At 40.8% G+C, this 13,804-nt stretch overlaps 1 protein-coding gene across 1 annotated transcript in view; it reads right to left on the minus strand.

The window, feature by feature from the left end:
* Positions 1 to 13,804, minus strand: part of ccdc88b (coiled-coil domain containing 88B) — a 64,913-nt gene that overhangs the window by 21,566 nt on the left and 29,543 nt on the right. The window contains exons 20-24 of the mRNA XM_013908282.1: positions 12,264 to 12,635; positions 9,035 to 9,196; positions 7,830 to 8,107; positions 7,512 to 7,655; positions 4,264 to 4,450 (exon numbers count right to left, since the gene is read on the minus strand). Coding sequence (XP_013763736.1) covers positions 4,264 to 4,450; positions 7,512 to 7,655; positions 7,830 to 8,107; positions 9,035 to 9,196; positions 12,264 to 12,635 — 1,143 coding nt within the window. The remainder of the gene's footprint in view (positions 1 to 4,263; positions 4,451 to 7,511; positions 7,656 to 7,829; positions 8,108 to 9,034; positions 9,197 to 12,263; positions 12,636 to 13,804) is intronic.

Raw genomic sequence — 13,804 nt, forward strand, 5'->3', positions numbered from 1 at the left:
TGCCCCCCTTGAACTTCTATAAAACCTGCTGCCGTTGGACCCATTTGGACATAAAAGCACATAAACAAAACATATCTGCAAGGAACTCTATACAAACCAAGGATTTAGCTGAATAGCATTTAACATTACTGAATGTCAGCTAAAAGAGACACAAAGAGATTTGATGATCCCGTAGGGACTGAACTGTCACGTCACTGGTCTCAAAAAATTGGTAAATGATAATTGTTTAACTGCTTCAAGAGGTCAAAGCTTTTCATTATCAACTGACTGAAAGGCAAATAACCGTAAACCACAAGAATCACCAGAAGAAGAAAGGAAATTACAACAGCTGCTCTGTGGAGCTGTCTACACAGAAAAACGAGCATTAGTTAAGAGATCTAGTTAAGTGAAGATATTAAGCTTAGAAATTCCCAAAGAATGCTTTTAAACCACGTTATTAAATCCTACACTCTCAAACACTTATAACTATTAAGATCATAAAAAAATTAATAAGAAGGTATGGCCACACATTTACTGGACACCTCTTATAATTTCCTATTTGTGAATCTGTTTCCAATTATTTTCTTCTCATAACCCCAGTCCTGTTCAGTCAAGGCCCATTAGTTAGCACAGCTGCTGCAACAAGTTAATTGTGGGTCCACAGACTCCAGGATGAACTTTGTTAATTTTTCTCTCCATATTACAGCGTAATGAGAAAACTGGACTTCTGCATCCCAGCATACAAACCTATCAACCTACTGTGGGGGGCAGAACAGGCGTTGACATGATTTAGTAAGATATATCCTCACAATGATTATATAAAGAATGTAATTTGTGTGCGTTAATGCATTCATTTGTCATTTATGATAGGAACCTCATTTTCACTCACACAAACAATCTTCAAATCCAGGAAGCCTCCAAAAACCCTCTTTACAGTACTGCACCGTGCAAAATTCTTGAGTCAAGCCTCAGTTTCTTTATATTTTCTTTGCAAGGAGCCAAAATTTCTTGTAATTTGTTAAAGTGGTCTTGAGCAATACTTCTTTAGGCTTTCTGAAAGTGTGTTTTTCACTTAGTTTTAATCCAGTTGTTGTACCTGATCATTTTCAGAGGACTGTTTTTTGTTTTTGTTGTTTTTTATGTAGACCCACTTAACTCTAACCATCATCATTCGAACATAACAAATGCACCAAGCAGTTTTGTGTCCATATATAACAGACAACTTAACAAAGAACCAATTTTGGATTGTAATTTTAGGCAATTTGTTACTAGCGGCATGCTGCAAAAGCACATAATTTGTTCCCATTTCTTTAGTTGAATCTATGAAAAATGCCAAAGATAACACAGACTGACAGGCACAAAATAGCATTTTTGCACCAACAAGGTGATTCCCAAAGAGCTGTTAGTTCAAAATGAGGCACGTCTCGCTTTGTGTGCACTGTGTCCTTAAATAATTCGAGGAAAATGGACAAGTGGAGGACAAAAGAAGACGTGTCAGACCTGAAATAAACGTACCTACATCTGAAAGTCATGTCCTTGAGAAAAAGGGGGAAAAATCCACCATGACACAGGACCAGGGATGTGTATCTGTTGATCCATTTACTGTTCACTGAAGCTCCATCAGAATCAGATTGCCTAAAGAAGATGGAGCTTTGTGGGCATTTATGCAAGGGGAAAGGCAGCGTTGACTTCATTAATTGCTTAAACAGTTAGCCCTGACATGAAGTCAAATTACTCTGTAGCGAGCTTTTATTCTCTTCAGCCACATGAGCTGTCATCCACAAATCAAGATGGCTTTTTTTAAAAGTGTGTATGCATTAGCCTAAATACTCATGTGGGATATACTCTGCAACCTGCAACCTTGTAAGATTGAAAGTTTTAATTCTTGTAGAGAACTGGTTCCCAGTAGTTCAGTTCCTTGTAATTGTTAGTCTGCTTACCTGTTGGTTTAATTTGCACTTGTGCTACAGTCAGCTGATTTCAGTTCATGTGGTTAGAGAAATTACTTTTATTTTTATTGCACACAAGGACAAGAGTGCGACAAGATTTCATCTGTATCCAGGACAGAAACAACTGCACTATAGTGCTAACACAACTTCAGCGCTTTGCAAACACCTGCACAGACAGCATGCTAACGCTAAGCTAGCCAAGAACCCAGAGTGATGTTAAAGCTGATTGAATGTTGACCCCACCCAGCAGCCAGACCCTGAAGTTCAACAGTCAGGCTCCAGCCTCCGTTTCTACCTGTTCATGTTTCTACAGTAGATTCACTGTGGCGATCGCTTTAAAGTATCTTTACTATGAGAAAGACCGTATGTCTGTCCTCATTAGGATAGGGATTTGTGTTGGTGTTTGGGGCTTTTGCTTCAGGTTTATATTGTTAACTGGTAATTATGAGACAATGCATTTCAGGTCATTTTATAAAAATATGCAAAATTTATGTAGAGCAGTGTAGCAAAAGACTTTCTCTTGGGAATATTTAAGTAACACAATGCATTACTTTTAAGAAAAGTGTTCTGTGTAATACATTATATGTGTAATACACAGATGTACACATACAGTACATACACATCTGTGTGTAAAACGCATGCGTAATGACCCCAACACTGATCACAATAAAGAAGGAAAATACCCCCAACATAAACAAACATTTCATGACACAGTATGCAATTAATTTGCGCACATTCAATGTCTTTAATGCTGTTTAACGGTTAATCTCAGAGCAGAACCAATGAGAATCAATAAGGTATCAAATCGATAAGTTGTATTGATAATGGAATCAGAATCTCTAAATTCCCATCCCTAATAGTTAGACGAGTTATTATCAAACACTGACAGCATATTCAGTGTTTTTGTCCACAGCAGGCAGCAAATTTGGCTTGATTGTTATTACATATTTATATAGGGGAATCTACTGTATCCTGGGGCCACCAGCCACGAGCATCTTAGCACTTGAACTGTTGAAGCGATCAATCATGAAAATGATTCAATTTAAAGAGGAAACACCTCCCAACACAAAGTCTGAAACTCATTAACACATTATTGCTTTTTATTCATTGTATGTTCTAATCTTTAATATTTGTTGGCTGGGTGGAGTTACTTCACTGTTAGCTGCCCATTACTTCCCATAAACTCACATCAAAAGCGATATAAGCCACTGAACCATTAATTTACTGGTATGAGGATTTTGTAGCTGTTGACTTGTATGCAACCTTCATGCTAAGCTAAGCTTATCTGATTATTTGTGGTCCCTTTCACCTCCAGCACCGACCTGCCTCATCATTTTCCTCATCATTTAGCTCTCTCTCCTCTTACTTTCTGCCTACCACTCAGCATTGCATTGTCTGCAGAGGTGTGGCTGCGACTGGTCTCACCTGGCTCAATCATCAATCACTCTCCTTCTGCATTTAAACCCCTCTCTATCCAACCAGTCACGCCAGATCGTTCTGCTGGCTGAGTGGTATTATTGTTCAAGCTCTCTAGTGTTTACTCGCTGTAGTCTCCTGAAGATTTCAAGTGTGGGTTTTTTTTCCGTTTGGGATGACCCGTGGTTTTTTTCCCTCTGCTTCAGCAAGATCTCCTCCTGTGCACCACCACTGACCCTGTCTACATTTACTTATGTTTGCAATACCCTGCCTGCTGCCTCTCCCTCCCACAGACCCCCCTCTTGGCCCCTCAATTGACATTCTGTTTGCAGTTCCTTGAACTTGTCAATAAATCATTTAAGGAGATCCAGGAGTTGTCCTCCATTTTTGAGCAGTAACTTTAACAGCCAACATTATATTTAGATGAAGTAGTTTTTCATGAGGTTCCCTTTTTTTCAGCTGTCTGCTCTCCTCAAACTATTTTAACAATACTCAGTGATGGCTTGACAGCACTGCGCAGAAGGATAAAGCTGTTTAGAAGGCAAAAGATGCCCCTGCTTTTTATTAGCTACTTGGTATTCATTTACTGTTTGGACCAATGTATCACTTTTGTCTGATATGTCAAGCTGAAATTGGCTTTGTATCATGTATTAGAAATCAGTCAGCCATTGTTTCCCACTGATGATATGAGACATGCTCAACCCAGACTTGAACTATGTAAAATGCTCTCTAAAACTTGCAGTGAATTCCTAATAAATGTTGTTTAATTGCCCATTGATGGTTTAGATGCATTTTCTTTTATTTCAAGAGGGTAATGTCTCAAATGTGAAGCACTTAATCCTATTTTGCATAGAGGGCACCAGTATCTGCTGTGTGTTGGTGTGTGTGTGTGGATGCATTTCTGTTTATCAGCTCATACCTGATACTGGCTGGTAAGCCGAGCGTTGCTGAGGTCCACGCTTTGGTGTGTTTCCTTCAGGGCACTGAGCTCGCCCTCCAGCCGAGTCCTCTCCAGCTGGGAGGCGTTCAGCTCTGCCCTCAGCACCGAGCCCTGAGCCAGCAGCTCCGCCTGCGACGCCAACCACTCCTTCTGGTGGGCCTGCAGCCTGCAACATCGACACGCACGGCCACTGTTATGCGCTCTCGTAAAGTGCTTTGCGTCATTGTTTACTCTGTGATTGAAGATCACTGTGTTATTATCCAACACAAGGAGTCAACACAAAGCCAGACAACAACAAACAGATATTATCTCGGACAAAATGTTTAAAGAGCAAATTCATTCGGCGTTGTTTGAAAAAGGAGTAATCATCTCAGTATCATTGTGTAATGAGGACGGAAAGACTGCAATAAGATGAAAACATCACTGATGGGAAAATTATACATCATTCACATAATCATTTTGGAGGTAAGTATTTTATACACATTAAAACTAATCAGTCACAGTCATATTAAAGTAGAAACTTCAAGTTCAGTTTCAAACTTTTTATATTACACACACTTTATTAGGTACACTTTGCTGATACTATGTTGGACCCTGTTTTGCCTCCAGAACTGCTTTAATTTTTAATCGCATGGATTCAACAAGGTGCTGGAAATATTCCTCAGAGATTCTGGTCCATATTGATATGATAGCATCACACAGTTTGTCTGCTGCACATCCCATTCCACTACAACCAAAAGTTGCTCTGTTTGGCCAAATGAATAAATGATAAAGGGGTGGACATGGTCAGCGTAACTCTCAGGTAGGCTGTTTTTTTTTTTTTTAAATGCTCAGTTGGTATTAAGAAGAGGAAATACTTTTATGCTGTTCATGAAATTTTCTGACCCTCCCATCAACGTGGTGGATCAGAAATCCAGACTCATCAGAAGAGGTCACATTTTTCCAATCTTCTATTGTCCAATTCTGGCAAGCCTATGCAAATTGTAGCCTCAGTCTCCCGTTCTTACACGAGATCCAACTGACAGGAGAGGGTTCTAGTGTAGTCTTTTGTTTTTATAGCCCATCCTTCAGAAATGCTCTGGTTGTGATCAGTCGTTATTGGACAAACTTTTGTCTTCCTAAGTAGCTCATTCTCCTCTGACCTTAAGCATCAACAACATATTTTCACCTTGAACCTAGAACTGCTGCTCACTGGATATTTTCTCTTTTTTTCTGACCTTTATGCAACCCTAAAAGCATGGTCCACCATGTTTTCAACGTGATTTCACACTTGTGTCTCTCCAAAGCGTGAAATGGATGCACACGTTGTGTAAGATGCAGTACCAGCAGAGGTAGATATTTTATTTCAACCCAACGTGAAAATAACCACAGGAAAGCAATTAAACAGACATTACTAACACGTTTACATGGAAAACATATCAGCCACCTAGCGTAATCATTTCTGGCACAGAAACACTCTGGAATATACTTCATACCTTCATACTTTGGTTACTTAAATCAATTATCTCCACCTGCTGGTACCACAACTTCTGCATGCGTATCCATTTCATGCTGTGATATCAAGTTGCTTTATTCACCCTTGAGATGGTTGTGTGGTCAAATCCCAGTAGATCAGCCACTTCTGATATACTCCAACAAGACGCCATGTTCAAAGTCACATAAATCACCATTCTTCCCCATCTGCTGCTCAGTTTGAAGTTCAGAAAGTAGTCTCGACTAAGTTCAAATACACTGACTTGCTGACATGATCAGCTGATTTTAACAAGCAGTTGAACAACTGCGCCTAATAAAATGGCCAGCGAGTACAGTTCAGAAGCCAAATATAATTCAACTGCAAACAGAGAAAACAAAAGTGCTCACATTGGACAGTTTGACTACAGGAAAGGCACACATGGCTAAATTCCACATTGGGGATGTTCTGGTTTTTGCGCTACTACCCAGTTATTAATTCCACTTGTGCTTTCCCCACTGTGACAATTCAAAATATTTACTGTGTAAAAAGGTGTTTTGAGACTCTGGAAATGAGTTTTTGGCCACTTAAGGGCAGAAGAAATAAGTTATGTTAGGTAAATACAACACTAGCATTTTAAAGCCACTTGTTAACTAACCACAGCCATGGAGCAACGTTATTCTTCATTTAAAGTTGTTCCTGTCCATCCGAGGAACTTTCCCTCTCTTTGAATTGTTATAACAACTCCTGGTTGGAATGTCTGATTCTTCCGTTCTAATATGTTTACCAGCTAGTCGCTAACCTTGCCCGCCTGCAGTTTGGCATCCTACTGAGCAGGTAGTGCACAATGTTTTCGAGAGATGTGCTTTCTGTTACAAATTCCAGTTATTGTTGAAATAAAAAAGACGACAATAAGAGAGCTGAGGCTGAACCAAAACAGAAGACAGCCAGACAAGTAAACAATGAGCTGAAACTCACTTTGGAGCAGCAGAATCTGCAGGTTCATCACTACATCTGATTCGTCCCATCATTTAATATATTCCTCAAAAAATAGGTCATAGCCATTGTCAAGAAATTACTCCAACAACTGAAATGAATTGTTACATTACACACAAGTCTAATTTTAATCTATTTAATATCGTATTTTTTGTGTTTTGTACAGTATTTTTAGTTAAATGCTGTCTAAAAACCACCAAAGGAGGTATTTGTTTCCCTGCTTTGCCAGCCACGTATTTGCAAGAAGCAGTCAGTAATCAATTGCATCAAAAAGATGATGATGGTTGATTAACTAATTATGTCACACAAGTATCTTATGATTGTGGCCATTATTATCATACTGTATATCAATCAGTCACTAAGAGAAAATATGATGAGAAGTGTTCAAAATGGTCTCGAAGTTCAGTAAGCCTGATCTGCGGCTTCAAAAGACACAAAATGTTTATAACGAAGGAAATGGTTTATTAAAAGGCTGCTCTTCATAAATGTACCTGTTGTGTGTCTGCTTTTAGAAAGAAACTTGAAAAAAAATTATTATTATCTCTTTTTCTCTTTTTTTTTTTTGCACTATAACTTCGTTTTTTCGTGCTCAGCCCAGAGGATTTAGATCTGGAACAAAAATGCATTCTGCGCATTATATAGTACATTTGCATTCAAATTGATTCTTGTATTGCTCGCTGTGCTTCATATAGAGACATTACTGCTGCTGCTGCTGCTCCTCATATTCAAATGAACACGAGTGCCGTGAAAGGATGATCAGATCCCCGACTGGATTTGTTACCTGTCATTGTCTTCTTTCAGCCTCTCTAGCTCTCGTTCTCTCTCCAGCCTCCTCTGGGCCTCCGTTTCCATCTTCTCTCTTTCCGTCTTCATCTCCCGCTCTCTCTCCTCCAGCTGGGTTTTGCCATCCAAGAGCTCCTTGTACCTAATATTTCAAGCACAGGATTTACCTTCAACAAAAGATGATGTGTGTCTTTCATAGATCAAGATGTTTTTGTGCATATTTAATTTTGGGGGAGAAGTCCTTTCAAACATGGAAAATATGTCACAAATCTTCAAAGTGAAGATTTCGTGTCTTTAAGTCAGTGAGTGTTTGTACCTGCCCTCCAGCTCTCGATGCTGGGCCTCCAGGCTGCGATTGTTGTTCCTCAGTTGAGAGTGCTTTTCCACCAGCTCCTCCAGCTCCACCTCCTGACGCTGTTGCAACGCCGTCATCCTTTCGTGGTCCCGCCTCAGAGCGTCCATTCTGGCCGCGGACTCCTCTCTCTCCCGCGCCCACACCTTTGACTCGGCCTCTAGGGTGGCACACCGTGCCTCGCTCTCACTGCAGCGTGCCAGCAGCACTGCATGCTGGGAGCTCAGTGACGCTTGCTCCACCTATGTTTGTGTGTATGTGTGTGTATGTGACAGAAAACAGAGAGACCATGTCTGTAATTTAGCAATTTCAAAAGGTTGAGCTGAAAGCCAACAAGCTTGAAAGTTAGTTTATTAACCTTTTGCCATGGGTCTAAACAAGATATTATGTGTGCAGCACTGGGCGCTTAAAGAAATGGTTTGACATTTTGGTAGTTTTCACTTTCTTGCTGAGTTTTATAAATAGACTGATACCAAGTATAAAGCCAGAGCAATCACAAGCCAGTCAGCAGAATGAATTAAAAACACTCCGATTGGCCTCTGTTGTCTAAAAAACGGATCCTTTCCTGTATCCTCCATCGGATGAGAGCATCAATCTGATAAAAACGGATCACAGAATCTGTTTAACTACCCGTTTCTTCACTGGAATATTTTCTCCATCTCTTATGAAGACATTCATCACAGCTGTCCTTTCTCTCTGAGCAACAAATTCCAGTAAGAACAGTTTACAATAAATTTATGTCAGATCCCAAACCGGACAATCTGACATAAAGGATCGCAGTAACCCTTTGATACAAGGATATTTAAGTGAGGGAGATAATCAAATAGGCTACAGCAGAATAGTTAGTAAGCTTTAAAAAACCTGGTAGGTAGTTTTTGTCCTTTGGACAGGGCCAGATGGGCTGTTTCTTCTAGTTTTCTGCTCTTTAGCCAGTGCTATGCTATGACACTGGCACTGAGCCTGTCATCTTACTCCCCACATTAGAGCAAATACAAATATGAAATAATGTCCAATAATTTAACAGGTCCCTGCACACTTTACGTCAAAATTCATTGCACAAAGACTGAATGCGTTTCACTTTAGGAAGACAAAAGGTTTAAAAACAATGTGCGATTTTGAACAAATCAACTTCAGCCATAACCACGCTCTGTGTCTGTGTGTTAGGTCACCTGTAGTTGTGTGTTGAGCGTCTGCAGTCTGGTGCAGGAGTCCTGCAGGCTGAGGGAGTTCCGACGCAGAGCCTCCAGCTGCTCCTCGAGGTGCTTACAAGCCTCCTGGGACTGAGACAATCTCGTCAGCAAAGCCTCATGCTCTGCAGCCGCCACCGCTTTCTGAGGGGGAGAAAAATCTCTTCTTTCATTTTTATAATGTCTGTGCTACATTTGGCTCTGGAAACATCCATAATATTTGAACATGGGCAAACTCTGCCGCTGACCTTTTAAAGTGCTCTCAGTCAGGTAGCATCTTTATGCGACATTTGTGTCACTCTATAAACACAGAGATGAAATTCCTCCTGTGTCTGACATAAATGTTAAAAATTATATATTTCATTAGTTCACATCTGTTGTTTACGCGAGATTTCTGTCAGTGCAATCTTTCCACAGGCTTTAATGGTCCAATCAGAAAATCTGCGAATTTATTGATGACACATGATTTGGTGCAGTCTGCTCTGATAAATAAAGGAATGTGTTGATTTGGCACAGAGGCGGGTAGTTTAGAAATGAAAAGAAAACCACCTTATAAATTGCTGAGGGTGTAAAATCTGGTGTATTTCCCAAAATTAAAATTAACTTGCTGCAAACAACAAGTCAGCTGTACTCCCCCTACGCTGCGATTTTATTTGAACATTTTATTTGCAAGTACTGGAAGAGCGACAACACATTTCATGTGTGCATCGTCTAGAGAGTCTAGAGCTCAGTTTTGGTGTGGGGTTGTTATTTTTTCCCCCACTGTGGAGTCTTCATGTACTGCTGACTGACTCATAGTGCTACACAGGGGATTTCTACTTTTTATTACAGTCACTTTTAGATTCTTCTCCTACTTCATCATCCTACCTCTCTCCCTTCTGATGTCAGTGACACAAAATAACTACACTCACTGGTCACTTTATTAGGTACACCTTGTTAGCACTGACTTAGACCCCTTTTTGCCTTCACTGCTTCCTTAATTCTTCATTGTATGGATTAAACAAGGTGCTGGAAATATTTCTATTAGATTTTGGCCCAAACTCACATGATACACTTACACACGGTTGCTGCAGATTTCACTAATTCTACCAAAAGGTTCTCTGCTGGATTGAGATATGGTTACAGTACAGTGAACTCAGTCATGTTCAAGAAACCAATTTGAGATGATCTGAGCTTTGTGACATGGTCCATTATTCTCCTGGAAACAGCCATGAGGAGATGAGTGCACTATCATGATGAAGGAATGGACATGGTCAGCAATAATACTCAGATAGGAGTACTAAGGAGTTCAAAGTCTGGCAAGAAAATACCCTCTCACATCACATCCAGCCTGAACACAAGGAAGGATGGATCGATGCTTTCGTTTCATTTTAGCCTAATTCGAACCCTACCTTCCAAATGTTGGAGAACAAATCTGACACTCATCAGATGAAACAGCATTTTCATTTTTCTCATTTCTATCATCAAATTTTGGTGGACCTGTGTGAACTGTTGCCTCTGTTTCCTGTTCTTAGATGACAGGAGCGGCACGCCGTGTGTTCTTGTGCTGCTGTAACCCATCTGCTTTAAGGTTGCGCCTTCAGCGATGCTTTTCTGCATACCTTGGTTGTAACATTTGATTATTTGTATTACGGTTGGCTTCCTATCAGCTAGAAGCAGTCTGGCTGTTCTCCTCTGACCTCTGGCAGCAGCAAGGTATTTTCTCCTGCTGCTCACACGCGTCTTATTTCCTGTTTGTTTTCCTTGCCTGTTTGTCTTGTTTCTATTTGTGTGTGCCAGACATGGATTGTTATCTCCTGTTCTCCCAATCAGCGTGCAGATTGGCGGTTCATTTACTCATTAACCTGCACTTCAGGCCAACTCCACCACAGAGCTATTGTGGTAATTACATCAGGCCCTCATCTTCAGTTTAGCTTTTGTTCCCCGTGTTTGTTTACCAACTTCTCACCATTCAGCTTGGGCCAGCTTTCATTCTACAGCTACAGCCACCCTCACCTGCCCATCTGCTCTAACTGCCATGGTCACCATATTCATTCATCCTCTGCCAGCACAGCTCTCCCATGATTTTGCTCCACCTCATCCTCCTCACTTCTGCAACTTGTGCACCCCAATAAAGACTTGTTGAGTTAGTATATCAGAGGGTCTCGCTTCTTTGCTTCAGATTACAGTTGATCTTAATACTGCTATTGCATCAGTTTGTGAAATACAAAAACCAATGATTCTAGCTTGTGATGCTTTATGATAAACCTTGGTGTCATGCTTCACCAAAGAGTGATTTCTCATCTCAGCTTCTGATATGGTTTCATTTATAAGAAACCCAGGGGGCCAGAAAGGTGAGATTTAACCCTAATATTTCAAGAAAAGCAAAAAAAAAGAAAAGAAAAAAGCTTAGAAGGAGGTAATACTTTTTTGTTTCTTCTCCCATGATGACAGGTCTACTCAGTTTTATTGTTTGACACTCGAGGGGGTGCCTACTCAGTTATGACCAAGCGTGTACGAACAGGTGAAAATGAGCTCCCACCTCCAGCAGCTACAGCCAGTAAGGAGTGAACATTAAAATGCTACTTTAGCTTTAGTATTAACAATCCTGCACACTATATCACACAGGAGCCATTTTCCTGCATAATTTCCACTTTTAATATTTGAGGACAGTGCAGCTATTAATTCTATTTACTTAAGTAGAGCGTTCTTGCATTTTTAGATGTGAAGATGTCTTCATCCGCAATCGTTGTTTGTGCATTAATAAGTGTAAGTGGAACCAGGATGTAGCCCGGATCTGTTTGTGCCTTAGTTCATCTAGACTAATCTACTGTACAAAACCTGAAAGCACTGAAGTAATAGCGTTCTGAGTGAGAGCCACATCGGGTGAAATTTGTGACCTTGGCAATGCTGGAAGCGCCCCTCACAGCTTGATGTTAGAGAGTATGTGTGAGTGTGAGAGAGAGACAGTAAGAGCTTAAGCAGAAAAGCAGCAGAGGAGATAAGGAAGATTAACAGTAGCCGGGGTGACATTTTAAAACCGATGAGCAGAGATAAAGCACTAGTTTTGGAAATAAAGTGCTGCACTCTGGGAAGTGGCCCACTGTGAGCTGATCGTCCTCGAGAATCCCTAGAGCAAGAATTTCAACATAATATACATCATCTCCCTCACAGGGAAGACCGAGCCCCCACACCAACCCCCAAACACCCACTCACACATTCAAATACAGACCTCTTTTTCCAGCTCGATCACCCTCTCACTGAGATGCCTCTCTGCCTCCCCCGTGAAATGATCGCGGGTCGTGGAAAGGTCACAACCTTTGGCAGCCTCGGGGCTTTGATCCAAAGGTGACATGTCTTGCTTGTCTGTCGATTCTGAATTTGAATTAGGCGCACTCTTCACTTGTGCGCTTTCCCTCCTCGTCTCTAACTGCAGAGATTCACTTTTCTTTAGGAGTTGGGAGAGAGACTCTATTCTCTCCTGTGACTGGTGGAGAGAATCTTTTGCCAACTGCCGCTCGGCTTCGGATCGCTGTAGTTTCTGGCTCAGGTGTTCCACTTCAGTGGCCAGTTTCTCAGAACGAGCCTGCTCACGGGTTAGATCCTGATAAGAGAGAGAAAGAAATAGTGAGAAAGTGTAAAGATTAAAATCTCTGGAACTTGCTGTAAACACCACAAAAAAAACAGCCTGTATTTGTATAGCGCTTTACACTACATTCAGTCATCCACCCATTCACACACAGGTGATGGCAAGCTACATTGTAGCCACAGCTGCCCTGGGGCGCACTGACAGAGGCGAGTCTGCCGGACACTGGCACCACCCTCTGACCACCACCAGTAGGCAACGGGTGAAGTGTCTTGTCCAAGGACACACCGAACCAGACTGTCAGAGCCAGGGCTCGAACCGGCAACCTACAAGACGATTTGCCAACTCTTGAGTCACGATCGCCCCGAAACCTACATACATGTTTCCCCACAAAAGTTTGTTTGACTCAGCAGTCCTTATGCACCCATGTATGTTCTCCTTAGCACACTCGTCCCCGTCGAGGGACAACCCAGTTCAAATCAATACAAAGTTGTTGATCGCACTGTAGTGATAAAACATTTCAGTCTTCATGGGAGAAAGATGTCACCATCCATAGGACAACTGAGGTCAGAGTGGTTTGATATATATGGAAATAATGGCTTCGCGGTCTGTACACTGCAACCTAGCTCAACACCAACAGCACATTTTAGTGTTTGACAGTGCTCACAAGCATTATTATTAAAACACCAAATGAGGGATTATGTTGTGAACGTGTGGTGTTTCATCCCTCCAGACTTTAGTCTCTTGGGAAATCAATGCCAGAGAATATTAAAGCTGTTCTGTTCAATATGTGGTAATCCAATACCTTCCTAGGAAACTTTATGTTGGTTTTTCCTTTCATTTATCACCCATTTACACTACGTTCTTAGTCTGTGTGAGAACCAGTCCTCATGTGAGTAGTTTGATACTAGTTGTGGTCCTAGAGTGATTCAATCTAATAACATTATATCATAATTAGTATAAGTTAGTAATTAGATAGCAAATTAGCAGGCAAATAACTAATATAAACAACAAGAATACACCACTAGAACATTGCCTAACAAGTGCTGAATCTTTGTTTTCTTAGAATGGATGGATAGATGGATAGAAATCTATCTATCTATCTATCTATCTATCTATCTATCTATCTATCTATCTATCTATCTATCTATCTATCTATCTATCTATCTATCTATCTATCTATCTAT

The sequence above is a fragment of the Pundamilia nyererei genome, unplaced genomic scaffold, assembly GCF_000239375.1.
Source record: "Pundamilia nyererei isolate P.nyererei 1_Seehausen unplaced genomic scaffold, PunNye1.0 scaffold00008, whole genome shotgun sequence".
Lineage (NCBI taxonomy): Eukaryota > Metazoa > Chordata > Actinopteri > Cichliformes > Cichlidae > Pundamilia > Pundamilia nyererei.